The sequence below is a fragment of the Balaenoptera borealis genome, assembly GCF_965194805.1.
Source record: "Balaenoptera borealis genome assembly, chromosome: 4".
In the NCBI taxonomy this organism is placed as follows: domain Eukaryota; kingdom Metazoa; phylum Chordata; class Mammalia; order Artiodactyla; family Balaenopteridae; genus Balaenoptera; species Balaenoptera borealis.
Window position 1 is genome coordinate 56,822,493 of NC_138861.1, and position 27,158 is coordinate 56,849,650.

The 27,158-nt window shown below is 40.4% G+C and overlaps 2 protein-coding genes across 2 annotated transcripts in view; both read right to left on the reverse strand.

The window, feature by feature from the left end:
- FRAS1 (Fraser extracellular matrix complex subunit 1) overlaps nt 1-11,783 on the reverse strand; it is a 446,248-nt gene extending 434,465 nt beyond the window's left edge. Inside the window, exons 1-2 of the mRNA XM_082389317.1 lie at nt 10,713-11,783; nt 4,058-4,089 (exon numbers count right to left, since the gene is read on the reverse strand). Coding sequence (XP_082245443.1) covers nt 4,058-4,089; nt 10,713-10,788 — 108 coding nt within the window. The 5' untranslated portion in view covers nt 10,789-11,783. The remainder of the gene's footprint in view (nt 1-4,057; nt 4,090-10,712) is intronic.
- Nucleotides 1-27,158, reverse strand: part of MRPL1 (mitochondrial ribosomal protein L1) — a 189,099-nt gene that overhangs the window by 33,619 nt on the left and 128,322 nt on the right. The window contains exon 12 of the transcript XR_014243743.1: nt 4,058-4,089. The gene's annotated coding sequence lies outside the window, so the exon portion shown is untranslated. The remainder of the gene's footprint in view (nt 1-4,057; nt 4,090-27,158) is intronic.

Genomic DNA, 27,158 nt, shown 5'->3' on the forward strand with positions numbered 1-27,158 from the left:
AAAGACAGCGCCTACTTCCTGGCATTGTTGAGAGTATGAAATACATAGCAGGTGCCGAGTAACAGTTCCTTCCTCTTGTCCTTCTTCTTGGCTGGTAAAGAGAAATTTTGTTGTTGCAGAAAAGCACATACCAGGCACTGCGCCTGGGTGTCTTCCCCACATTACCTCCTTTACTCTACAAAAACCCTTCAGGAGAGGCTCTATTTATCCCCATTTCACATAGGAGGCGATAGAGATTCAGGAAGGTTATGTAACTTGGTCACAGAGCTGGTTTGTAGCAGATGAGGAAGAATCAGAACAAGGTCTGTCGGCAAAAACCCTAATATGAAAAGATACATGCACCCCAGTGTTCACAGCAGCACTGTTTACAATAGCCAAGACATGGACGCCACCTAAATGTCCACCGACAGAGGAATGGATAAAAAAGATGTGGTACATATACACAATGGACTACTACTCAGCCATAAAAAAGAATGAAATAATGCCATTTGCAGCAACATGGATGGATCTAGAGGTTATCATACTAAGCGAAGTAAGTCAGACAGAGAAAGATAAGTATCATATGGTATCACTTATATGTGGAATCTAAAAAAATGATGCAAATGAACTTATTTACAAAGCAGAAATGGACTCAGACATATAAAACAAACTTATGGTTACCAAAGGGGGAGGGATAAACTAGGAGTTTGGGATTAACAGATACACACTACTATATATAAAATAGATAAACAACAAGGAACTACTGTATCGCATAGGGAACTATATTCAATATCTTGTATTAACCTATAATGGAAAAGTATCTGAAAAAGAATATATATATATATATATATATGTATAATGGAATCATTTTGCTATACACCTAGCTATATAGTTGTGCTATATAACACAACATCGTAAATCAACTATACTTCAATTAAAAAAAAAATTTTTAAAGGTCTGTCAGACTACAGGGGCCCTGAATGAACCACTCTATCTGGCAGCTTCCCAGGCAACAAGTGATGAGATGGAAAAGGTATCAGTGGAAGGAATCCTCACAAGACAGGCTGAGAGTTAGCAACTAGCAGCCAGAGCCTAGATCTGTGTTCTCATTTGCTTGGTATGTTTCATGGAATTCTGGGTAAAGCTGGTGCTTTGCCATTTTCAACCAGACCCGCTTTCCACTTCTGGTTACTCACCTGAGTCATGAAGGAAGCACAAGAACTTCAATCCCTGCCTCACTCTCCCCACCTATAAAATGGAGAGTTTGGACTACATGATCTCCAAAGTCACTCCCAGCTCTGAAATGCATGTGGGTAGAATTTACAGGGTTTGGGGCTGGGACACCATGCCACTATCCTCAAAGCCAGCCCCTGGCTGTGATGCCTCTTACCATAGAAATCCTCTCACCTGAGGAGTTGTTTAATCAGAGAATCCTAGAACAGTACATAAATGTTCTTAAACTTTGTATTTTAATTCAAAATACATAAATGCACATTCATTCAATTTCACTGATGCAGGTGCAGTGCTTTTCTTCAAGACCAGGCCGTGTGGCGAGAGAGCAGAGATGAATTATTCATACAATTAGCTATGGCCATAATGCATCATCCCCACTTCCAGTATGAAGTTCCTTAAAATGGAAAGAGAACTTCAAGTGGTTGCAAATAAATCTGAATGCAGACTCTCTCTGGACTTTTGTGCTTTTCCCCCAATCTTTTATAGTTGTTTCTCTCATACTTAATTTGACAGCAAATTTTCAGTGACTCACCTCTATGGAGTCTTTTTTTAAAGTGTTCAACATAGTTTCCCTAGAAACAAATGCTATTTCTTTTCATATTCCCATTTCAGCAGTTTAATTAAACTATAAGTCAGGTTTTGTCATTCTTCTGCTCTAGCTCCTCCAACGGCTCACCCACCTGATTGAAAGGACAAGCTAAAGTCCATAGAAGGACACGCTGCTCTGTCACTGCCAACCTCTCTGACCTCACCTCCTGCCATCCTCCCCCTGGATCACGTGCTCCAGCCACAATGACCTCCAAGTACTCCTTCAAATGGCCAAGCAAGCTCCCACTTCAGACTTTACACTTGCTGTTCCTCCCTGTGGAATTCTCTTCCCCTGGATATCCAAGGGGCAAGCTCTTATAGTGCCCTTCAGGTCTTTCTTCAAATGTCACCTTACTTTCTCAGGGAGCCCTTCCCTATCCCCTTATTTCAAGAGGCCACCCTTGTCCCCTATTCAGCCTTTTCTATCTCCCCACCCCCATACTGTTTTCCTCCTTAGCACTAATCTGACATTCTAAATATTTTATTCATTAGAATTCGAGCTTCATGAAGGCAAGGATTTTGCCTGTTTGTTCACGGGTGCATTCCCAGTGCCTAGAATAGCAGGTCCAGAGTTGTCACTCAATAAATATTTGTTTAATAATAATCTTTATTATTGTAGTAAATGTATTGTCTTTCTGCCTGAGTTGCATAACCACAATCACAAGTACATCAGGCTAGAGGAGGTGTAGGAACAAACACAGCAGAGTCTTGGTAAGCAAAGAAAGCAACTAGAGGGGTCAGGAGTGTGCTAGTGCCCACTCCTTTAACTTGATCGAACCAAACTGACCTCTCCCCGTACCTGATGCTTTCGTATTCAAACGTACAATACCATGCTACCATGTCAAACATAGAAGGTAGTCTAGCCACTTTCTTCAGATTCAGGAGAACAACAGAAAGAAGACAGGTTGTTTTGTTCTGGTCCACCCCTTAGTGGTCAATTACCTTTAGCAAACCTCTCTCTCTCTCATCCTTGGTTCTTCATTAAAAAGGGGGAGAGTATAAAATAATACATGACCTGCCTACTTCACTGATCTGCTGTATGTGTCAGGTAGATCGATAGCTATGAAAATATATTGAAAAGCTACAAAGGACTCTACACAATAAGCAATTTTCTTTGTATTAAAATGGACAACTAACTTGTCTATAATATCTACTACAGCTCCCCAAAACTGATGATGTACTTTATAGCACTTTGATTTTAAAATGATTCCTAAAATGTATTAAAGAATAAACAGAAGGAAGAGTAGTCTTTTAAGGGCATGGAATGGGAAAGAGAGTGGAAAATGGCTTTCACCTCATTCTTTAACAGAAAAATATAAGGAAGGAAAAAACACATAAATCTCCAGAGCAGTAACTATATTACATAAAGTTCAGATTCAAGAATATTACTGTGAACATCTACAATTATCTAGACTCTCAGATATTTCAAATATTTCTCATCTATTTCAATACCACAAGGACAATCCAAGATGACATATTGGTATCACACATGTCAATAGCGGGTTGGGATGTAAATGAGCAAAACCGTTCCAACCATCTGAGTTTTGTTTTTATTACAGAATTTATTAACCTAAAATAAAAAAGTGGTGAAGAATGACTTGTCACACCACTTATTAGAGTTGATGGAGTGTAGACGGTCTTTTCAATAGGCTTTTAACACACTGTTATGCACCATAGTACATTATTAATGAAAAGAAATGCAGGAATCTTGCATCAGCTTTTCCCCCAAGTGATCCTGACATTAATTCAAAATCAATTCTCCTCTACGTGGCAAAGGATCAGAGATAAAATGTTAAATTGTTTGTTACCAAAACTTAAAAGTATAATTCAAAGCAACAGTCAGGATCCTCCATATTGTACTCAATAACTGTATATTTTTTTGGAGGGGGGGTTCAAAGGAGGAAGCAAACAAATTGTTTGGAAGATAAACAAATTGTGCCCTAGTTCATATCTGACAAAAGAATGGGATCTAATTTTCTCTCTGATTGAAAGAACTCACAAGACAGCCATGGAATGCAAATTGGTGTTGGGTGTTTGAACTTCTCTTCCAATACCTGAGTATCCGGATGGAACTAATTCACTCTGGAAAAGGTATTAAGTAATTGAGCATGACTGTGCCAGGATGAGGGATAATCCTCAAACTGAGAAGGAAAATAAATACATTTTACAATGACAGGGTCACCTCACTCACTCAGTAACCTCAATCAAGCATTTTACATTCAAAAAAAATGAACCAAATATATGAAGAATGACCTACCGCCAACAAGGAACCCTGATAGACACAAGCACCTGTGGGGAAAAAACAAAACAAGAATTAAAAGGGATGCATAATAGACCAATAGGCACTGCCCTGGCCAAAGTACACTAAAACTGCATCTACATGCATCATAATCAGCAAACTGTGCTTTTTCCAAAAGCTTGAGGATTCTGCCCCTGGGGAAATAATCCCATACACCAAAACAACATTTCTTGGACATGCATGAGGGAAAGAATTATTAAAACTCATTATTTGAATTTTAAAATAAATGTATGTATAATGACATGATATAAATACACTGGTGTATTTTCCTATATGACAAATCAGCAAAGCCTTCCTAATCCACTCCCAATTTACTTATCCAGGCTTCTCTGCCACTCTTTGCTTACACAAATTCTCCAGTCCAACCCAAGAGGCCAACTTAGGAAGCCACGGTAATGCTTTCATATGCCAATGCCTTTACTCATTTTTGTTTCCTTCAGCAGATGCATTTGGTCTAATCAATTTCCTTGAACTTGATCCCATCTCCTTCATGGAACTTTCCAGCCCACAAAATTATGCTTTTTCTAAATCAATTTTTGAACAGCACAGCAGGTGTTGATTTAACCTATAAACATGCAGGCAGTGTGCTAACAGATACTAGCTCAGAAACAGGCTGCAAAGCAGATTGAAATAGCATACACACACCAAGACAGAGCACACCTTGACAATGTGCCACACTTAATGTCCAAAGAGGGAAGGACACATTTTACTACAGTGCTTGGACGCCAACAGATCATTCGTGAAGTCTCAGTACTATTAACTTCTCAGGAAAGGACTGGTCTACCTTATCTACTAATAATGGAATTAAGAACAGTATTCAAAGAAAAGGAGATGGTTATTTACACTTGGGGTTTGAATCAAAGATCTCCATGGGCAAATTTATTGAAATGACTTCTTGTGCCCTTGAAATTCAAATAATAATAACTTGAGATAAAATCTTGGGGGGAAATTCTTCCTGACTTATTTTTAAGAAATTCTGTTCCAAAGACAGTATTTCAATCTATGGTATATCATAAGAAAGGAGATATAGATATAGATAGATATAGATATAGATATATATGTATATATAAACACATATATGGATATAGATATATATAAAATAATATGACATGTGCATATGGATATATATAAAATAATCGTATATAGGTACATAAATATATATCAACACAATGCAATTCCTAAATTATGTAAATGGACTTAATTACTTCTCACGTTTAAAAGTTAAACATAAAGATCATCACTTAGGTACAATTTAACAAAATTTAACCTTTAGAATAAACAAACAAAATTTAACCTTTAGATAAAACCATCCTCAAGTAATTTTATTACCCTCCTCCATAGCACTGCCCTCCAAAGGCCAGTAAACCTTCAAAGCTCCAAAAGGAATCAGGTATCTTAAGATGTGTCCAAGTACTCATATCAAAACCCATTTCTGGAAATTTAGATAGATGTTATAAAATCACGGTAACATGAAAAAATAAAGCAGCACCGAGTGTGGCATCACAAACACTTGGTTAAGCCAAACATCTGCTAGAAACTCGAGTCAAAACTATGTGTAACTGCTGATAAATTCTATCATTAGAAAAGGGAAATAACTCAATTTGGGTCGCTCTAGGATGTACAATTCTAAAAGAAATAAGCCTTGGCCTCTGAGGGCTTTCCTAAAACACAACATCTCTACCCGAAAGGCAGCTGCAGAAACGAGTCCCCATTAACACAGCTTCCAAAACCTCATTGCTTCCCTGTAGAAAAAAGAAAGCATTCCACTGTGATGCCCAGTCCCATCAAACATTCATCACCACCCAGTGCCAGATGCAATCCTCCAAAGCAAGCATATTTCTCCCACACTAGCACAAGCTTGACACCCACCAGCAGATTAAGTCGGGAGGTTTGTTGGCATTGGGTGATAGGTGCAGCTTCTGGTTCTGCCTTTTCACTAATCGATCAACTCATATACTTTGGAAAACAAAGTTACTCTCTCCACTCATCACTTTTTTTCTTAAGGAGCACTGGAATGATTGCAACTCTACCTGAAGTTTCGATTTGGGCTTTATTTGAACTTGAAACTCCAGCTTAAGGGGAATTCTAACTGATGATGCAGATCTAGAAGGAGAAACAGGCCTTCTTCAAGGGAAAACAGGAAAAATAAGAGACCAAGAACTTTGCCAGTTTCAGGGTATGGAATACAGCTGAGATGGCAGGTAATTTAAGTTCTGACATCTGTGATAAAGTGCATAAAGTTGTGCAGGGTGAAGGGATCACATAGTGCCAAGAAGGAAGCTGAGGTCTTGAGACCTTCCTCCTGTGGTTGGCGCCTTTCTTGCAGGTCACGTAGGCAAAATGTCACTTCATATTCATTTTTAGGCCCTTCGGCACATTAGAATGTACTCTATTATGAGACACCTGTATAAAATCTGAAGTTTTCAGAGGAAATTTGAGATATAATTTGCACCAGTACTCACATCCTGAAACTATTCACTATGGAAACCCTACCTGATAACGTGAGTAAATTAGAGACGTTAAATCTAAGTCACAAAATGCCAGACCCATTTGTTCAAAGAAATAGTGGCACATATGACCAAAACATATGAAGAAATTTGGAAAGCATGGTATCACAAAAACATGACTCACTAGGAACAAGCAGCCACAAGTTGGCATTTAAATGTTCAAGCTTTATTTTGTGCTATAATTCAGCATATGGCTTGTACACTGTGGAATAGTTAAAATAGAATCCTTTTCTGGACTGACGGGACAGCTCCTGTCCGGATTATTGTCAACCAGGAGTCAGATCAATTAATAGAGTAGTTAAAACAAAAATGGGCCAACTGTTTTTGAACTAGTGTAAGATTTGGCACACGACTCCAACTGTGCCATGTGGTAGTCCCCTCCCCTCTCCTGAGCCAAGTGGTGGACAGTATTTTATGACTACTCATATCTGAGTAAAATTGAGTAATATTACCACTCAAGTCCACAACAGTGAATACAGATGACCGTGCTCTCACTAAAGGATTTTTTTGCAGAGGGTAACACCCAGAATCCAATCCCCAGAGGAGAACAGAAATGCAATATGATGGAAATAAGAGCCTATGACAATACAACACCCTTTATTTCCACTAGCTGGTAGTTGCAAAAGCCAAAAGATGCAGAGTTGCAATTATTCAATATTGGGAAACCCACCAAGGACCAACATTTACATGTCCCTACTGCTACCTTACCGATATTAATGATTTCCAGGTATGCAAACTCCTTGAGGGCAGGTATTATTATTATTTTTTTGATGTCTGTATGTCCCTACCAGACATAACCTAATAACCTGATATATAAGCTATCAATAAAGATTTGTGGACTGAAAGAATGAAGAGATAGGCTATTTTTTCCCATCCAATGTCTTTCCTTCCTTAACAATGAGTTTTAAGCACTGAATCCTACACAGAAGGAACTCTTCTACCAAGAGTGGAACCAAATATGCTGATCCACCCATAAATAAAACACTCTGTCTATCAAATGATCCTTTTCAGTATATTCTGCTAATGGCATTTAAAGGAAAAAGACTGGAAGATTGTAAGCTTGGCTAAAGTCACATGGGGAGTGATGGACATAGACTAGAACTCAGTTCTCGTAACCAATTCAAGACTCTTTATCCACAGCCGACATGTTCTATCCAGTGTAACTTCACAGGATTTCCACAGGTCGACACAACTCAAGATGTACTTCTCCAGAAACACATCTGATTCAGAAAGCAGCCACGTTTGCTAGAAGTTTCTCTGTGACTTGTTGATTTTATTAAGTTCTCAAATCACCGTAGTTTGTCAGCTTAGCGATATAAGAAAATGTAAAATAACATTGCCAATAACCTGCTTGTAAACCTTCATTTTTCTTTTAATAATTAAAATAAAATTCAGAACTAGAAAGATGCAACTGACCAAAAATAAGGCAGCAAATACTGATCGTTTTTTTTTGTTTCTATGCTGCATGATTAGCAGAAGTATTTTAGAGCCATCACCTAGCCAGCTTCTGCATTTGGTGAATAACAGACCACAGCCCAAAGAAGTTAGGTGGTTCATTCAAGGTCACACAGCAGCAGTCTAAGCTTAATTTGAAATGTGATTTGGCAATACTCATTCACCTGACCAAAATTTTTTTAGCACCTATTGTGTACCAGGAGCTGAGTTGGAAGTATAATAACCAGGAGCCATCCTAAGCCCTCCGTGAGCACACAGTTAAGTGAGGAAGATTGTATCTTTATCAGCTAAAATTATAGAATTATTAACTGGTGTACCAGAAACATATATGACATGCTCTCTGAGCACTGAGAAGAAAACAACAAATTCTGCCATGGCCTGGACAGCAACAGTATCACAGAGTAGGTCGCATCAAGAGACCCACACATGTGAATGCTTCTTTTCCATTTTTAAAAATCATTGCCAAGGCTAATAATAAAAACTTGAGGAAATCTCTAATATCCTTAAGCTCTCCATTCTTGACCTCAGTGCTCTTATTTTTAAGAGAAAAAGAAAACCCTGACAGAACCAAATCAAAGGACTCATCAGATGACAGCTGATTTTTTGGCTGTGGGACTGTTATCATTTAATTAATTTAATGAGATAAAGTATGTGAAGTGCTTAGCATAGTGCCAGGCAAATAGTACAGTGCTCAGTAAATGTCCATATTCATTCATTCATTCATTCATTCATTCATTATTAGGTAAGCATCATTATGACTTGGATGGAAACTCTCAGATATCTATGAATCCAAGTTGTAGGATGATTCTAGAATGTTCTGAAGGTGGGATGAAAGAGTAAGAAGCAAAGTTTCCAAAGAATCTTTGGAGGAATAGCGCCCCTCGCGCCCTACACTCCTCCCCCATCAGAAGACTGTGGACGTTTTTAAACTTTGCCCTTTTTGTCAACCAGTCTTCCAAAGAGTGAACCCTGCAGGCCCTTAGTAATGACGGCTTTTGTAATTTCAAGAGATTTGCTTCTGAAAAGCAAATCTCTTACATCATTTCAACTGCCCCCTGGTGAGCTATCGGGGACAGCCAGCACGTTTTCCGCGTTGCTGGGACACGATCCTAAATAGGAAACTGCCACCACCAAGGGCAAACGTAATTTTTCTGTCTCAAATTCACATTTGGGTGGCCTAGGTTGACTCTCCCATGTGCTTTACTACAATTAAGCCCTATACGTTTTATTGTCTTTTAAGTTTGCATACACACGCACACATAAAATAAAGACACGGTTCTACAGGTTATGCCCTGTTTGAAAAAGGCTGCACAGGCCCCAGACCTGCTTTTCCCGAGGATGATACACACTTGACATAATTCCCGGGAGGGTGCGGGCTGGCGGTCTCTCCACCCACGGCAAAGTCCCCACTGCCGTGCGTTTCCAAAGCCACCGCCACTTTCTCCCGGGAAGCTAGCTAGGAAAAGGCCGCTGCTCAGGTGGCTGCAGGTGGGTCCGAGCAGAGCTGTGTCCTCCTCGGGGCCTGCCGCTGCCCCCAGTCCCACGCCCGGGTCCGCACCCGAGCTGAGAAGGCGCCCCGCCCCGCGCCCGCGACGGCCGCGGCTGCGGCTCTGATTTGCCGCGGGCCAGGTGAACTCTTCTTCCCGCAGCTGGATGAATAATGAATGGAGCCGGGAGGGGAAGCCGAGAGCCCTGCGCGGTAGATTAAGCCGTCTTCCTCAGCCCGCCGGCTCCCTTCCCCCTCCCTAAGCACCCGCTAGGCGACTTTCCTCGCGACTCTGAGCAGGTGGGAGCTCACGCCGCCTCGCGTCCCCGGGCCCGCCATCCTAGGACCCCCAAACTCTTGATTTCCTTATAGATTCATTTATTTGCCCGAGCTCACATTGCTCTTGCTATCATGGCGACAACTCCCACAGTCTCCTTCTTTCTCACCCCCAGCTCCAGGGTTTTACACGTAGGTTGGAGCCTCGGAGGAAAACTGGGAGGCAGGGGGCGAAGTCAGAGAACGCAGCTAAACTCTTATTAACCACTTCCTTTCTGGGGAAGAGGCAGGCTCGAGTCTCTCTGTACTGGGGAGATTTCTTGTAGTGCGATTGAATTGTCTACTTCCAGAACAGGCTCTAACCACCTTATAAAATCTTAATTGGACTTTACGGGTAGACTCATTGGGGTAAGGAGGGAGGGCGAGAAGGGGGTTTTAAGGTGCCGGATTTTATTTTTCATAGGAGCATAAGTATTTTTACACAGGTAATTGCAATTGTTCACTCCTTACCTACGCTCCATGTAGATGCTTTCCATTCGGGGGCACCGGGAAAGTGGGAAGAAAGAGAATCCAATTTCAGAGATGGCACCTCGGTCGGCCACCCACCCACCCACCCAAATGCACTCAGGGCAGAGAGGGAGGAGGGAGTGGGGCTTGTGATCTGCATACAAAACAGTCAGGAGTTGGAATCTTCTCACAAAAAACCCCCTCTAGTTCCATGGCCACCCACCCACCCATCCCCAAAAAACTTCCATCTGACCCACAATGCCATACACCCGCTGAGCTTTTTAAAAAGCACGATCTCTCTCTCTCTCTCTCTCTCTCTCACACACACACACACACACACACACACACACACACACACACACACACGGCACCGCTCTCTCACCTTCAGAATGATGAGGCAATACTGCAAATTCCGCCAATGCTAGGGCCACCCCGAGCCACACTTTGAAGACACTCATTGCCGCCTCTGCACCCACGCTGGACAAGCCCAGCCTTCAGCATCCAAGAACCAGTTCTCGGCCAAAACGCAGCCGTCGGCGCCCCGGGCTAGGCGCCCCGAGAATCGGGGTGCGACGGGCGGCGGGCGGTCACCTCCGGGGAAATGAGGCGGCGGACGGGCGAGAGCGACACTCTCGTGGCGGGGGGAAGGGGGAGGGATTCAATTCACTCACTGCCGGGCGGAGAGCGCGCCTAGCTCTCCAGCAGAGCAGGGCGCCAACGTCGGCTGAGCTCGGGAGAATAAAAGAGGAGGCAGGGCGCAGTGACCCGCGGCCAAGGCTCGCCGGAAGGTTGCCCGTCACCAGCCGACTGGATCTCCCAGCATTTCCCGCAGGCCGGACCCGCCCGCTCCCGGGTCTCCAACCGTGGAGATCCCGGCGCAGGTTCCTCGGCAGCAGCTTTCTAAAGTTCGCTTGACACTCGCAGCGTCGGCCGCGGGGGTCGCCAGGAGCCCCAAAAGACCCACCCACTCCTCCTTCTGGGCTGGGCCACCCGGCTCGGCGGACCTCAGCCACCCGGAGCGGCTCGCGGGAAACTTCGGGCTGCGCTGCGAGCGGCTCGTGGGACTCGCCGGCGCTGCAGCCACACGCCGCCGCCTCGGGCTGGGCTCCCTGCCGCAGACTCTGCGAAAGCTTCCGAGGAAAGCCGGGGCCGGCAGCGCAGGGAACTCCGCCGCTACTTTCCCGCCCCCGCCGCTGGCCCGGGCGAGGAGCGCTGCGGGGCGCGGCTCGCTAGGCGCCAGCGGCCACCTCCGCCCCGTGCGCCCCGAGCCGGTCTGCTGGGTCGAGGTGTGATTACGGGAGCGGAGGAGGAGCCATGATTTTAAATGCAGCGAGGAAAATGCTAGAGAGCCTGGAAAGGACTTCCGAACTAGAGCCACTCGACCAGAGAGCCCGGAAACGCACAAAATAAGGCCCCCCTCTGGAACCCCGCGTTTAAAGGACACATGCTCCGCCTTCCTCCGCCTCCCCCCCCCAACCCTTCCTCTCTCCTTTGCTCGGTGTGAAAATGGACCCAGAGACTCGGAGCTTTTGCAAAAGATTCCAGAGAGTCACGTGGAGAGGGGAGAAGCGAGGAGGGGGGAGGGAGGGGAGGCCGAGAGAGCAACCTGATCCCCTTATTCTTTCTGCTGGAGTTCGGATTGCCTTTGTCTGGGGCGGCATCAAAAGTGGTCACACCAGGGAGGGCTGGAGGGGAAGATGGCGTGGTCCTGGCTCCTGCACAGCCTAGGGACCCGCGAACCGGATCCACAGCCCTCACTTGGGAGGGGGTATGCCCACATTCAAGGACCCCAGCGCTACTCCCCCCACCCCCCACACACACACACCCCGCCACTCCGGCTGCACTAAGAGAGTGAGGCAGATCTGATCCATCTTCCTCGCTCTGAGACCATCAGGTCGTCGCATCGTGGGTTTGCCAGCAGCCTGGGAGGATCTCGGTGTGTGTGTCCTAGGCGAGGCCTCCCACCGCGAATGCACCTTTCCCTCTCCCTGAGAGAGGCTGTCAGCGGAACACTACGCAGCCTCTGCGTGGTGGCTCCAGCTGCGCCCCCAAATGCCAAAGACTGGGAAGTAAATGTCAGGGCAGCGCACACTGGGGCATGCCCTTGAAGAGTGGAGGTCTTGATTCCTGGTCAGGACTGAGTGCCGGCAGCTATTTTTTATAGGACCAAATAAAAATAGGACCAAATTTTTTTTACAGAGCCAGCTATTTTTGAATTATGAGTGGCCCAGAGAAGAGACGTCCTGGGTCTCTCAGTTGACCTCAGGTGGGCTAGCCTGTCAGAGGAGAGTTTGTCCAAGCATTGAACTCCGAGCTGTGAAACAGCAGGGGCCCAATTTATTTCCAGTCCCATCACCATAATCCAGCGGACGTTCTGCGCCGCACTAGCGCTAGTTGGAACGATTCACTTTTCAGAATAACTCGATAAATTGTAACCGGCAGATCCTGTAACTATTACAATTAGCCCAAGCAAAAGGAAACGTCTGACAACCTAGCACTGATCTTTGAGTATTCACAGGACCCAGGGATTGTGCAAGTCTCTCCTGGGCTGTGGCGGTCTCAAAGACAGAGATTGTCACCTTTGTAGCTGAAGCACATAGTAGGTGCTCATTAAACGTTTGTTGAAAGAATGGACTGAGCAAAATAGTACGTCCCTGAGAGGAGGCCAGGTATAAAAAGAAGATGTGAGAGAAAAAGGAAACAGGCTTTCCAAAGACGCTTTGCTTTTTGCTTCAGATAAGGAGGTATTCTAAAATACACCACTTCTGCCCCTGCCTCAATTTAAACAGTGAAATACTCGGAACAACCTATAATACAGAATGTGTTGAGTGAATTATGATTCCTCCATAAACTGCAATATTACACAGAGATTAAAAATATCCTAAATGTATATTTATTGACATGGAAAGATGTTTTTAAAATATTATTGGGTGAAAAACATAACTCATAAGAAAATAATATAATGTTCCAATGGTTTTGCTTGTACACATGTACATTCATGCATTCATACACACATATTCATACACACATATCTCAAAGAATATACACCAAAATACTATCTCTGAGAATTCAAGTGAGTTTTAACTTCTCTTTTTAGCTAACCTGTATTTTCTCATTCTTCTATATGGAACACATATTTAAGTGCACGATGCAAAATTATATTGGAGAAATTTTCAAATAACAGAATTAGCTAATTCAAACTGGCTTAAACTACATGTATGGCATTTACTGTCTGTCATAGCTAGAAACTAAGACTGTCCTTAGAAGACCTTCAGATTGGGTCCAATTTAGTACTTTAATGATGTCATAAAGGACCTGAACTATTTCTTTTTCTCTGCTCTGCCTTTGTGATAGACATTACTGGTGCTCACCATCATTTCCTGGATACATGGAATATCACATTTTCCCAGCCCACTCACAGTTAGGTGGGACCATGAACTAGGTCTAGACCTGCACTGTCCAATACAGCAGCCACCGTCCACGTATGGCTATTGATCTCTTGAAAGGTGGCTAGTCCAAATTGAGATGTGCTGAAAGTATAAAATATATATCAGATTTCAAAGACTTAGTACACACAAAAAAGAATGTAAAATAGCTCATTAATTTTTTATATTAACTATATGTTAAAATGATAATAGCTTGAATATATTCTTTTAAATAAAATATATAATTAAAACTAACTTTACCTGTTTCTTTTTACTTTTTAAAATGTAGCTTCTAGAAAATTAGGTTTACATATGTCCACTAATCTATAAGATGAGATATGAGAATGAGATCTAATCTACGAGGATGGTTGAGAAAAAAAAGCACATAATATTAAGCACTGGCAAGGATGTAGAAGAACTGGCACTCTCATACGTATTTCTGGTATTAAATGCAAAGTTATGTAGACACTTTGGAAAACAGTTTGGAAGTTTCTTATAAAGTTAAACAGGAAGTTACCATATGACCTAGCCATCCTACTCCTCTAAGTATTTACCCAAGGGAAATGAAAACCTGTGTTCACACAAAAACCTGTACGTGAATATTTTTATTGGCTTTATTAGCCACCAAAAATTGGAAACAATCCAAATGTCCCTCAACTGAGAAGTGGATAAACAAACTGAGGTACATCCATACAATAGAATACTATTCAACAACAAAAAGGAACAAACTACTGATACAGACCACAGCATAGAGGAATCTCAACTGCATTACGCTAAGTGAAAGAATCCACACTCAAAAAGCTCATATACTCTGATTGCATTTACGTGACATCCTGGAGAAGCAAAACCATACTGTCAGAAAACAGAGCAATGGTTGCCAGGAGCTGAGGGTAGAAGGAGAGTTTGACTACAAAGGGCATAGAGTAATTCTGGGGAGAGATGAAACTGTTCTAAAACTTGCTTGCAATGGTAAGTACCTGACTGTATGTGTCTGTCAAAACTTACAGAACTATACACTGAAAGGGTAAATTTGCTGTATGTAAATTATATGCTAATTTAAAACAAAACAGACAGCAAGCAAAGAAATCTTAGCAAACAAACATTACTTTCAAATTTGGTAATAACAACAACAATAACAATAAACTTAGTCAAAATAATTATACATGTGGCTCATATTATGTTTCTATTGGACAGCACTGTTTTAGACAGTGAGCTCTGTCACTTTCAGGCCAAAGCAATTATAGCAATGCTCCCGTCCCTGCCTCAGGGAAGTCTGAAACCTATGATGGCAGCATCATTAGATGGTGGAGCCTCTGTAAGCCCAAGTCTCTGAATGACTCTTTGGAACAAAGGCCCTGACAACACTCACTGGATGCCTAGTGTGAGAAATAAATTTTATTTTGTTAAGCAATGAAGATTTGGGGGTTGTTTGTTACTGCAGCATAACCTAGCCTGTCCTGATGAATGCTGCCTGCCATTGTATCAACTTCACCTTCCACTTGGATCCTGCTTTTAGGTACAAAATAACTGCCAGCAATTCTCCGAGCTACATGCTTTTTAGTTTAATCTACAGATATTTGATCCAGAACTATCTAAAGAAGCAAGGAATATACTTTCTTTCCCCAGCAGACATTTCCTTGTGTTTCATTGGTTCACATTCACTCCCATGCTCATCCCTGAATCAACATGTTTAACAGAGTATAGGATTTCATGAACTGGCTGAGACCTGAGTCGTAAGACATGCCCCACCTCTACAGTCAGGAGTTGAGTTAACATCTCCCCAAATTAGGATGACTAATTTGTTGCCCAAACCAAGATACTTTAGAGAGTGCTAAAGAATATATTCATAATTATTCTAGAATAACACAAACCAGGGCTCCCAAAGTACATGGCTTCATGCTAAGAAGATTTGGCTACCTGAATGAAAAGTTGTTAGTAAGAGAAAGTGGAATGGATACTGGGGAGATAACCACAATGAGTATTCTAAAAAATATTTTTAATCACATACCTACTGTCTTAGTCCATTCAGGTTGCTATAATAAAATGCCATAGACTGGGGAGCTTATAAACAACAGAAATTTATTGTTCACAGTTCTGGAGGCTGGGAAGTCCAAGATGAAGGTGCAGGCAGATTTGGTATCTGGTGAGGGCTTCCTGGTTCATGACGGTTGTCTTCTGGCTGTAACCTCACATGGCAGAAAGAGAAGGACGCTCTCTGGAGCCTCTTTATAAGGGCACTAATCCCATTTGTGATGGCTCCACTCTCATGACCTAATCTCGTCCCAAAGACCCCACCTCCAAATATCATTACACTGGGGAGTAGGTTTCAACACATGAATTGGGGCAGAGGTAGGGGATGGAACACAAATATTCAGTCAACAGCACATACAAAGAAAATAAAGGGTCCACGAGATAGTAATGACCAAATATATTCTCTATGAGGGAAAAGTCAGCAGAGTGCCAAGCTTGCTCCTGAAGCCGGCTTATTTTCAAGGTATTCTTTCCGAGGTAACACTACTAGAAATCAACGTTAGTAAACTCAAGCCTCCTGATGTGTCTGGAACTCCCCCATCCCCCCCACCACCAAGGCTTTCTAATGACCTCAAAGCATAAATGACAAAGAACAACATATTCCACATTTTCAGAAGTAAAGTCATGACTTTGAGATTATTTTCACTGCAATCCAAAGATATTGGCCTCCACAAACCGAGGAAAGAGAGACTGTGTTATCTCACTGAGCCCAGGGAATAATACCTAGGATGCAGTCTAAGTTCTAAGACCAACGGGTTGACTGACGTCAGATAAGTCATTAATAGAACTTCTACGTACTCATCTGTAAATGGGAGATAATAATACCTGGGATCTACTTATCAAACTGGTTGTAAGGAGGCTCAAATTAAGAATATGGAAATCTTTTGAAACTTTAAGAGCATTATACAAGTGTAAAGTATTATTATTAAGAACTTTCAGCTAGGTCAGGCATTTTTATGTGGGAGTCAGTTTAAAGGCTATGAATAATCATCTTGTAATTGGATATGTAAATGTTCCTAGAGGTCCACTGCAGTAGGCTATTCAGATAAATCAAAACTGATGATGATGTTGATCATGATACTGATGATATTTCTCTAATAGTGAATGAGAAGCAGGGAGCAAAGTTAATGATCTCATAACTTGATCCATGGAAAACTTAGTACCTTTTAGTGTCTTTATTTTTTAAAGTTTTCCAGTGATGATATAATCGGAGCTGCAACTTTTACTATCACCGTGAGTCTGATATGTTTGCTCATACTAATCCATTAGCATTTAATTTTGTTGCTTTTATCTCTTATCCTATAAGCACCTAGTAACAGCTGAACTGCAACGAGTCTGGCTTCAATGCCCCTGGAATGATTCAATCTTAAAATGATTGTGGATTTCAAAAAGACTGGGAGAAACTGGCCATGGGTTCTCAGGGGAGTGCCCTGGCAGACAGGCAGTCCTGAACCTGCTGTCAATTTTAGGAGGTTATAGAGTTGAGAAATATTTCCCCTGTGGGCACAAGACAAAAAGAAGGTGGGAAAGCAAGACAGTGAAGAGCCATGACCCTGTGTCCCTTCATATCTTGTTTAGAACCAAAAAGTGTGCAGAATTTGAAAGTGCCTCCAATATGGCAGAAATGTTGGTATCTCCTTGAGCTGGCTCTTTCTTATGAACCTTAGCATCCTTCTTTAGCATCCACCATTATGCTTCTTCCCACCAAAACATATCGGCATGAATCTGAACCAATGATGCTTCAAACATGGCATTGGTATAGAAAATTTAACTTACAATGAAGCAAAGCCAAGGCTTTTAATATAATGCAAAGATATGCAACTGTCAATTTACATATGATGTTGTAGTCAGAGAGACTTGTTACAAGGAAGAAAGCCCACTCAAATAAGTAAAGGGAAAGAACTGCTGTAAAAATGCAGTTAATTTCATAGATATGCAAGGACAAAACAAAGTTTATGCATATATGTACCTATATGATCTAGCATGGCTAGAACATCATGATTTTTCTGTGTTCTCCCCTCATAGAAAAAATACCAAAAGAAGTTTTCTACTCTGATTTTCTAAAATTTATTTGAAAAGAAAGAGGGCAGTTGTTTCATTCACTATATGTATAAATATACTTCATCCACTAACTATATTTATAAATCCTCTTATAGTCTGAATATATTAAAAGACTGAAAGCTTTGAATTGAACTGGAAAGTTGTTTATATGATGCCACTTTACATACATCACCAAGAATAACCTCAGTGTTTTTCATTTTCAATATAAATGTGGGGATTCCGTTGGTGGCTACCTATATCAGTTAAAAATAAAATAACACTCTGATGAATAGTCACATTTATTAGTGTTATTCATGGCATAGAGCACTACACCCAGAGTAATGCCCTTCTAACTTGAGCAGTTCCAGAGGACCCCAGCTAGCCTGCCTGACCAGTGCCCATGTAATCAGAAGGAATCCTACCTATGCTCATTTATCAATAGAGTTCTTTAGTTCTGGGTCTCTGAGAAAAGATCCACAGCTTGAAACAGAAATGTAAAGATGAACAAGCAAAATAACTGATCCCAGAGTAAAAAGCATCATGCAAGAAACACAAAAAATTTTTTGAAAAGATGAAATTTATATCCTGAGTTATTTATTTATTTATTTTTAAATATTTATTTATTTATTTTTGGCTGTGTTGGGTCTTAGTTGCAGCATGTGGGATCTTCGTTGCAGCGAGCAGGCTTCTTGCTAGTTGTGGCTCGCGGGCTCCAGAGCGTGCAGGCTCAGTAGTTGTGGCACGCGGGCTTAGTTGCCCTGTGGCATGTGGGATCTTAGTTCCCTAACCAGGGATAAAACCTGTGTCCCCTGCATTGGAAGGCAGGTTCTTAACCACTGGACCACCAGGGAAGTCCCTCAGAGTTATTTAAAAAGACAGGATTTTTATAAAACAAGCTCTGGTGTCTATTAAAAAAAAAGAGCAATTAAGAACAAAAAAGAGTTTTTAGAAAATAAACATATAATTTCCAAAATAAGAAAAACTTAATAGAAGTTTTGAATAATAAAACATACAAAGCTGAAGACTTTACTCAGTAGCCTGGAAGATGAAACTGAGGACATTTTCAAAATTTAGAGCAATAAAATATGATATATCTCCAGGAGACCAAGTATCTGTCTAGTAAGAGTTCTCAATGGAGGAAACAGAGAAAACATAAGGAAAGAAGCAAAGAAAAAATAGTTACTCATACTGGGAAAATCAGAGCCTGAGCACAGAACCTCCCTCTCCCAACTGATTAGTGACATAAATGGTTAATGTGGACAGGGCCTTGGGACTGGAGAGAGAAATGAAGAAAGTGTGGCTTACTTAGGATTTAGTGTTCTACAGAGACAGTTTGTTTGGCTTGGTTAGGGCAGCTTCTGTAGAGCATCATCTACAAAGCTGGAAGGATCAAAGACCAGGCATCCGAGGAGAAGGCCTATCACTCTAGTGGAAACTGAAATCGTTTATTGATTTTAAGTCCAGTGGTTTGAGCCTACTGGATGCCTCCATCAAGGAAACCCTCTAGTTCTACCATTGCAAGCCATTCTTAGGAGGAATTGTACCACTGGGCTGAACTGCCCCCTTTTTCGTGGCTGAAGAAGGGCCACCAGCACCCCCTATACACACACACTTAAGCTGAAGAATGCTGACAATATGGTAAGTTCCCACTCACTGCTGCCTCACTAGAAAAGTTTCTTTCTTAACTCTCATCTCCTGCCCTCCACTACCGACTGACAGATCCCCAAAGGCTGACTTACACATTTACTGTTATGGGAAACCAAAGAAGGATCTCAGATTATTTAAGGGGCTCAGCTTCTTAAAGGAGGAAGAACATGGCCAAAAAACCCAACCAAACAAACAACAAAAAACTAAGACAGATATCCCCCATGAGGCAGACTAATATAGAGAGAAAATACAATTTAAGAAAAAACTATTACGTAAGTCAGCGGCATGCAAAAAGATTGGTAAATGAAGGATCAGAAAATGAAAAATTTTTATTTGAAGGAAGATTTTTTTAAATCATAGTACTTGAATTATAAAATTCATTAGAGGAACACCAAAATAAAGTGGATACTTCTGGAAACAAAGTTAAAAGTATGAAAGGTCAAATAGAGGAACTATATCACAACAAAGCCCCAAAATATAAAGGTTGGAAGTCTTGAGTAAAAAGACATGCAAGACAGATCCAAAACAATGCACATTCCAAGAGGTAAAAAGAGAACATACACAGGAGAAGTTTGAAAAGAGAACAGAAGATTCTGCCTTTCAGATTAAATGTGCCAAGCAAAATTAATTTTCAAATGATATGCATTTTGACAAAAACTGATAAAACTATGAATCCCAAAGATAAAAAGAAAATCTCATAATTTCAGACATTAATACATGCACACATACACACACACAGATTAATTTAGGGAAGAACATCACAATGGATTTCTCACTTGCAACTCTGGAAGATATGGAAAAATATTTCTAGGCTCTCCAGAGAAAAGAAGATCAAGAATTCTTTACCAGCCTAGACATCATCCCCATGGAAAAGCAAGAGAATAAATTTTATATGATCTCAAAATATACTCCCTATATATCCTTCTTAGGCAACAGAGAAGCAAAGAGAAAGTTAATTCAGGACAAATAATCTCAAGTTAGTAAAAGACTGAGTGTACAAGAAAAAATGGTGAGCAAAAAAAAAATCCTAGTTTTTAAAAACTGTAAAAAAAGTATCAAAATTTAATGATGATAATGCAATTTTTGAAGTATAAAATATATGTTGAATAAGGATTATAAAAAGTGAAAAGGCATAATTCAAGGAAAAGTAAACAATACTTTAGAACTAAAATGCCAATAATACCTAGAAATTAGGGTTAAAGAAAGAGATGTCTTGAAATAAATGTTTATTAGAAGATGGGGGAAAAGAAAGTAGGGAAATACAGTGATGAAGACTGATCTATTTTAATTTTGGAGTGTTAAAATAGAGATCCAGAGCAGAATTTTGAAATTATTGTTGGGAGCAAGAGGCAGGAGGGATAAGATGGTAGATGTAGGGAGAGGAGAACAGAATCAGGTCTTCTTCTTGACCCAAAAAAGTAGAGGATGTATTTGCTTTTCAAACACAGAGAACAGTTAGGCCATAAATAAAACCTTAATAAATTCAAGAAAAAAAACTAAATATATTCTCTGACAACCATGATAAAAGTTGGCATTAACAAGAAAAGAATAACTTTTATTTTAAATATGTACACTCAAAGATTTAGAAGTACTGCTTTAAGTAACTCTTGGTTTAAAGAAGATATCAAAACCAAAGTTATAAACTATAGACAAATTAATTACAAAGAAAATTACTTATCAAAGCTTATGTGATCCAGTTTAATATGGTATATGGTATCCAAAGCAAGAACTAAAGGAGAGTTACAGCTTAAAATAATTTATTAAAGCTAAGAAAGATTGAAAACAATAAAAGCTAACATTTTAACTCTAGAATCAAGAAAAAATGATGTATTAAGTCCAGAGAAATTCAAGAAATGTATTAATAAACACAAAAATATAAATTAATTAAATATAAAACAAAGACTAAGTACATATCAATGAAACCAAAAGCATATAGTTTTTTGGAAAAATTAATAAAATGGCCAAGTCTTGCAACTTAGAGAAAAAGAGAGAAGTTCATTGATCAGGTGAGCCCTGGTATCCTTGAAGAGCTCTGTGGTGATTATTCTTTGCAAGCCCGTATAAGAAAAGCTGTCATCTAACTGTCATCTATGAATTCAAGGAGGAGGATGGGACGCTAGGATGGCAGGGAGCAAGTGACACCACTTCATCCTCAAAGACAAGGCAGCTATGGTTCCTGTAATGAAAGCAGAGCCAGTGTAGTCATAAGGATATTTAGACCTGCTTAGAACCTTCGTGTTGGCTAATTGATCACAGTGTCCTTAGGACTGAAATAGATAGTGAACTGAAGTCTTTCTTGATGTATATAAGTGAAAGAGCTCTAGATTTAATGTCTAAAAACTCTGACTTAAACCACTACAACAGAGAATTGTGGTTCCTCAACCAATTCCCAGGTTCAAAGTCCCCTGAATGAAGGCAAGGCTGGTGTTCTCTTGAGGAAGGACCTTGCTAACCTTCCAAAAATGTATACGGTAAACCTTCCTTCTAGACTTCCAAATAAACTTGGCGTCATTTAGCAGGGAGACTGTACATAGGGGAAGGAAAATAATCAGAATTTGAGGATTTCTGGGCATCCTAATCTAGCACCCTTAGGATCCATTTCCATAAATATTTCTCTGGTGTATATTGCGATTATTTTGGGGCTTATGGTAGCTCCTCATGAGTCACTATATCTCACCTTCTGGGATGTGAAGAGTTCTGAGGCTGGCTATAGGTCTAGCAGCAATGAGTGGTAGTAGCGGTAGTCGTAAAGGAGATTAGCATTCTGCTGCAAACTAACCAACTCAGAGGCCATTTCAGATTCTTAGGCAAAGGAAAATAAGCTACTTCAGTCAGGGGAAATGTTGCTTCATGACATCCCAACTTCTCCAAAAGTCTCAACCCATTGCAGGTGCAAAATCTTATCTATATACCATCAGCTCGGAAGCCCCAAATCTCATCATCTAAGTCAAATATGGGTAGGATTCTGGATATAATCCATCCTAGGGCAAAATTCCCCTCCATCTGTGAACCTGTGAAACTAGAAGACTACTTATATGCTGCTATGGTTTGAATGTTTGTGTCCTCCAAAATTCATATGTTAATCCTAACTCCCAAGATGAAGGTATTAGGAGATGCGGCTTTGGGGAGGTAGTTAGGTCATGAGGGTAGAGCCCTCGTGACTGAGATTAATAACCTTATAAAAGAGGCCCCAGAAAGCTCCCTTCTTCCCTTCTACCATGTGGGAACACAGCCAGAAATTGCTGTGTATTAACCAGCAAGCAGGCTCTCACCTGACATGAAATCTGCTGGCATCTTGATCTTGAAATTCCCAGCCTCCAGGACTGTGAGTGATAAATTTCTGTTGTTTATAAGCCACCCAATCTATGGAATTTTACTATAGCAACCCTAATGGACTAAGATATATGCTCACACAATATGATGTGGGAAACACATAGGATAACAGTTATAGACATTCTCATTGTAAAAGGGAGAAAATGGAAGGAGAAAAAGAGTCACTGGTCCCAAGCAATTTCAAAGTCCAACTGGTCAAACTTCATTAGGTTTAAAAGCTTGGGAATAATCCTCTGTAGCTCATGGCTCTGACCTCTGGACCCAAGGCCTTACCCTTAAAGTTATCCTTCTTTTTTCTTGAAGGGTAGGACATATTTGCAGATGCATAGTTTTATCATGTTTCTTACCTGTAGAGTTCTCAGGGACCAACAGCCTTCTTTCATTTCATCCTGTCTCTTGTCCGTCTAAGCTGTCAGTTTTTCTGCAGGTACAACATTCTCAGAGCCTTGGCAGTCTCCTATGTATGTCATGAGAATGTAGGCCATTAAACAAAAGGCTCCTCCACAGATATTTCCGAGATAATTACATCTCTTTTTCTGACTTCTGCTGAGATGGCCGAGGAGATCCATGAGTCATATGCTTAATCTCTTCAAATTCACTCTTCATGAATGAATGTACTGATCGTTTGATTCTTCCAAAGCACCAGCAAAAGCTGTCCAATAATTTAAAAAAAAAAAAAAAAAGCTGTCCAGACACACCCTTGGCTTTCTCTTTAGAGCATACTTTTCTGGCAGTGAATCTCCAAATTTTAGTATTTTTTATTTTGCAATCTGGTTAGGCTAAGAATTTTCTAAATCGTCAGGTCCTGGTTTCTTTTTGCTTAACAATTCTTCCTTTAATTTATCTCTTTCTTCTCTCATTTTAGTATAATCAACAAGAAGAAACCAGGCTCCACCTTCAACGCTTTGCTTGGAAATCTTTTTAGTTAATATCCAAGTTCATTACTTACACGTATTGTTTTCCACACAACTGTGGGACACAATTCAGCCAAACTTCTGCCACTATAAAACAAAGATCCTCTTTCCTCCAGTTCCCAAAAGCGTGTTCCTCATTCCCTTCTAAGCCTTCACCAACAGAGCCTTTAATATTTAATGTTTTTACCAATAGTTGGTTTATGAAAATGTGGGTATTCTTTAAGACAGTATAGGCTTTCTCTACCATGCTCCTCACTTCCTTCTGAACCCTCAATGGCAGTCTTTAACATCCATATTACTACCAGTAGTTTGTTCAAAGTAATCTATGCTTTTTCTATCATGCTTATCTAAATTCCTCCAGCCTCTATCCATTAAACTCCAAGGCAACTTCCACATTTCCAGGTATCTGTTACAGCAGTACTCCATTCCTGGGACCAAAATCTGTATTGGTTTCCTATGGCTGCTGTAACAAATTACCACTTCCTGGTGGCTTACAGTAACACATCCTTTTTCTCTTATAGTTCTGGAGGTCAGAAGTCTGAAATCCACTTCACTGGGCCAAAATCAGGTCTGCAGGGCCGCACTCACTCTGGTGGCTCAAAGGGTGACTCTGTTTCCATTTCTTTTTTGGCATCTAGAGCTGTATTCCTTGCATTCCTTGGCTCATGGCTCCTCAGCCATCTTCAAAGCCAGCTGTGTAGCACCTTGCCTCAGCCATCGCATTGCCTTCTGTCTCTGTAATCAAATCTCCCTCTGCCTTCTCTCCTTTAAGGAAATTTGGGATTACATTTAAAGCCCACCTGGATAATCCAAAATAATCACCCTGTCTCTAAATCCTTAACTTTATCACATCTGCAAAGGCCCTGCTGCCATATAAGGTAACATTCACAGGTTCCCAGGATTAGGCTGTAGATATCTTTGGGGGCTGTTATTCAGCTTAGCACATCTGGTACTTTCTTTTATTATTTGATGCTAAACATTGTGAATATTACCTTGTTGCTAGATATTCCTGTGTTTGAATACAATTTAGTTACTTGGAAACAATTTGATTCTTTCAACGCTTGCTTTTAAACTTTGTGAGGTGAGATCAAAACAATCTTTAGCCAATCTCTAATTTAGTTCCAATAACTTTCTGAATTCTCTGCCCAATGCCCTATGAATTGCAAGGTCTTTCACTCTGGCTAGTGAGAAGATGATATATTTCTGGCCTTGTGTGAGCACCAGGGGTTGTTCCCTCTGCTTCTGAGGGATAGAATTCTATCCCCAGCCTCAGGTACTTTCCTCATATACATGAGATTATCAGTACCCAGCAGAGGAAGGACTAAAACAGCAGATCAGAAGTTCTCCAGAACTCTCCTGCCAGTTCTCTCCCCCTTTGTACTCTGCCCTAGGAACTCTAGCTGCTTTGTCCTCCTAAGATTCTCACCTTTTTCTCCTCAACTCCGGAAGATTGTTAGGTTCTGCTGGGTCCCCTCCTCCTTGTGCTGTGGCCTGGAAACATTCTCTAGGCAGTAAAATGGGCAATCACGGAGCTCATCTCCTTTGCTTCTCATCTCAATTATCACTATCCTGCACTGCCTGATGTCCAATGTCTGAAAACTGTTGTTTCATATATTTTATTCAGTTTTCTAGTTATTTCAGGCATGAGGGTAATTCAGGTCCTTGTTAGTCCATCTATGCCGAAAGCAGACGTTCTTAAAATTTATGTGAAAATATAAAGGAGCTAGAAGAGAAAAAAATTTTTTGAAAAAGAATGTATTTTAAGGAATCACACTACCACTTGGTTTCAATTTAAAAAAGAATGAACTATTGATATATCCAACAATGTGAATAAATCTCAATATAGTAAAGCTACAGTAATCAAGATAATACGGTATTTGTGGTGGTTAGTTTTATATGTCAACTTGACTGGGCTAAGGGATGCCCAGAAAGCTGGTAAGATATTATTTCTGGGTGTTTCTGTGAGAGTGTTTCCAGAAGAGATTGGCATATGAATTGGTAGACTGAGTCAATCCTAACTAATGTAGGTTGGCATAATCTAATCCCTTGAGGTCCTGAATAGAACAAAAAGGCAGAGGGAGAGCAAATTTGCTGTCTTTGCTTGATCTAGGACTTTCATCCTGTCTAGCCCTCAGACATTGGCTCTGGTTCTCAGGCCTTTGGACTAAGACTGAATTACACCACCAGATTTCCTGGTTCTCCAGTTTACAGATGGCAGATGGTAGGCTCCCATAACTGTGTGAGCCAATTCCTATAATAAATCTGTATCTATATAGCTCTCTTTTCATATATATATATATATATATATATATATGGAAATTATATATAGAGAGAAAAAGAGACAGAGAGACAGAGACCGAGACAGAGAGACAAGAGAGAGAGACAGAGAGAGATCTTGTTGATTATTTTTCTCTGGAGAACTCTAATACAGTATTTATATCAGGATAGGTGTATAAATCACTGGAACAGTATAAAGAGTTCAGAAATAGACCTTTTACATATATGGTCAATTGCGGGGGTTTTTCACAAAGAAGGAGAAGGAATAGTCTTTCTAGCAAATGATGCTAGAATAATTAGACATCTATAGGCAAAAATAATGAGCCTAGATCCTATCTCACACTTTATGCAGAAATTAACTTGAAATGAATCATAGACATAAACTTAAAAGTTATTATTATAAAATTTCTAGGAGAAGCCATAGGGAGAAATTTTTGTATCATTGGGTTAGATAAGGATTTTTTAGATAGATCACAAAAAACACAAACCATTTTTTAATTGATAAATTTGACACCATCAAATTTAAACTGCTGCTTTAGGAAAGACTGTTTAAGAAAATAAAAAGGCATACTGGGAGAAAATGCTTGCAAACACATATCTGATTAATAAATGATATCCATAATATATAAAGAAATCTTACAACTCAATAGTAAAAAATAGACATTCCAGTAAAAAAGTGGGCAAAAGATTTGAATAAACACTTCACTGAAAATGATATAAGGATGTCAAATAAGTACATTAAAATACGCTCAACATTATTTTTCATTAGGGAAATACAAAACAAACCACAATGAAATACCACTACACACTTACTAGAACGACTAAAATTAAAGCCTGATAATACCAAATGCTTAAGAGAATGTAGGCTCACTGGACCCCTCACACGTATTGCTTGTGGGAATGTAAAATGTTTCTGCCCCTTTGGAAATGTTTCAGTTTCTTTTAAAATTAAATATACTCTTAATGAATAACCCACCAATCCCACTCCTTAGTTTCCCAAGAGAATAAAAACATGTCTACACAAAACCTGTACACAAATGTGGTACACTCATAAATGGAATACTACTCAACAATAAAAAAGAATAAATTATTGATACATCCAACAATGTGAGTAAATCTCAAAATCACTGTGTTAAAAGAAAGAGTCCAGACATAAAATGC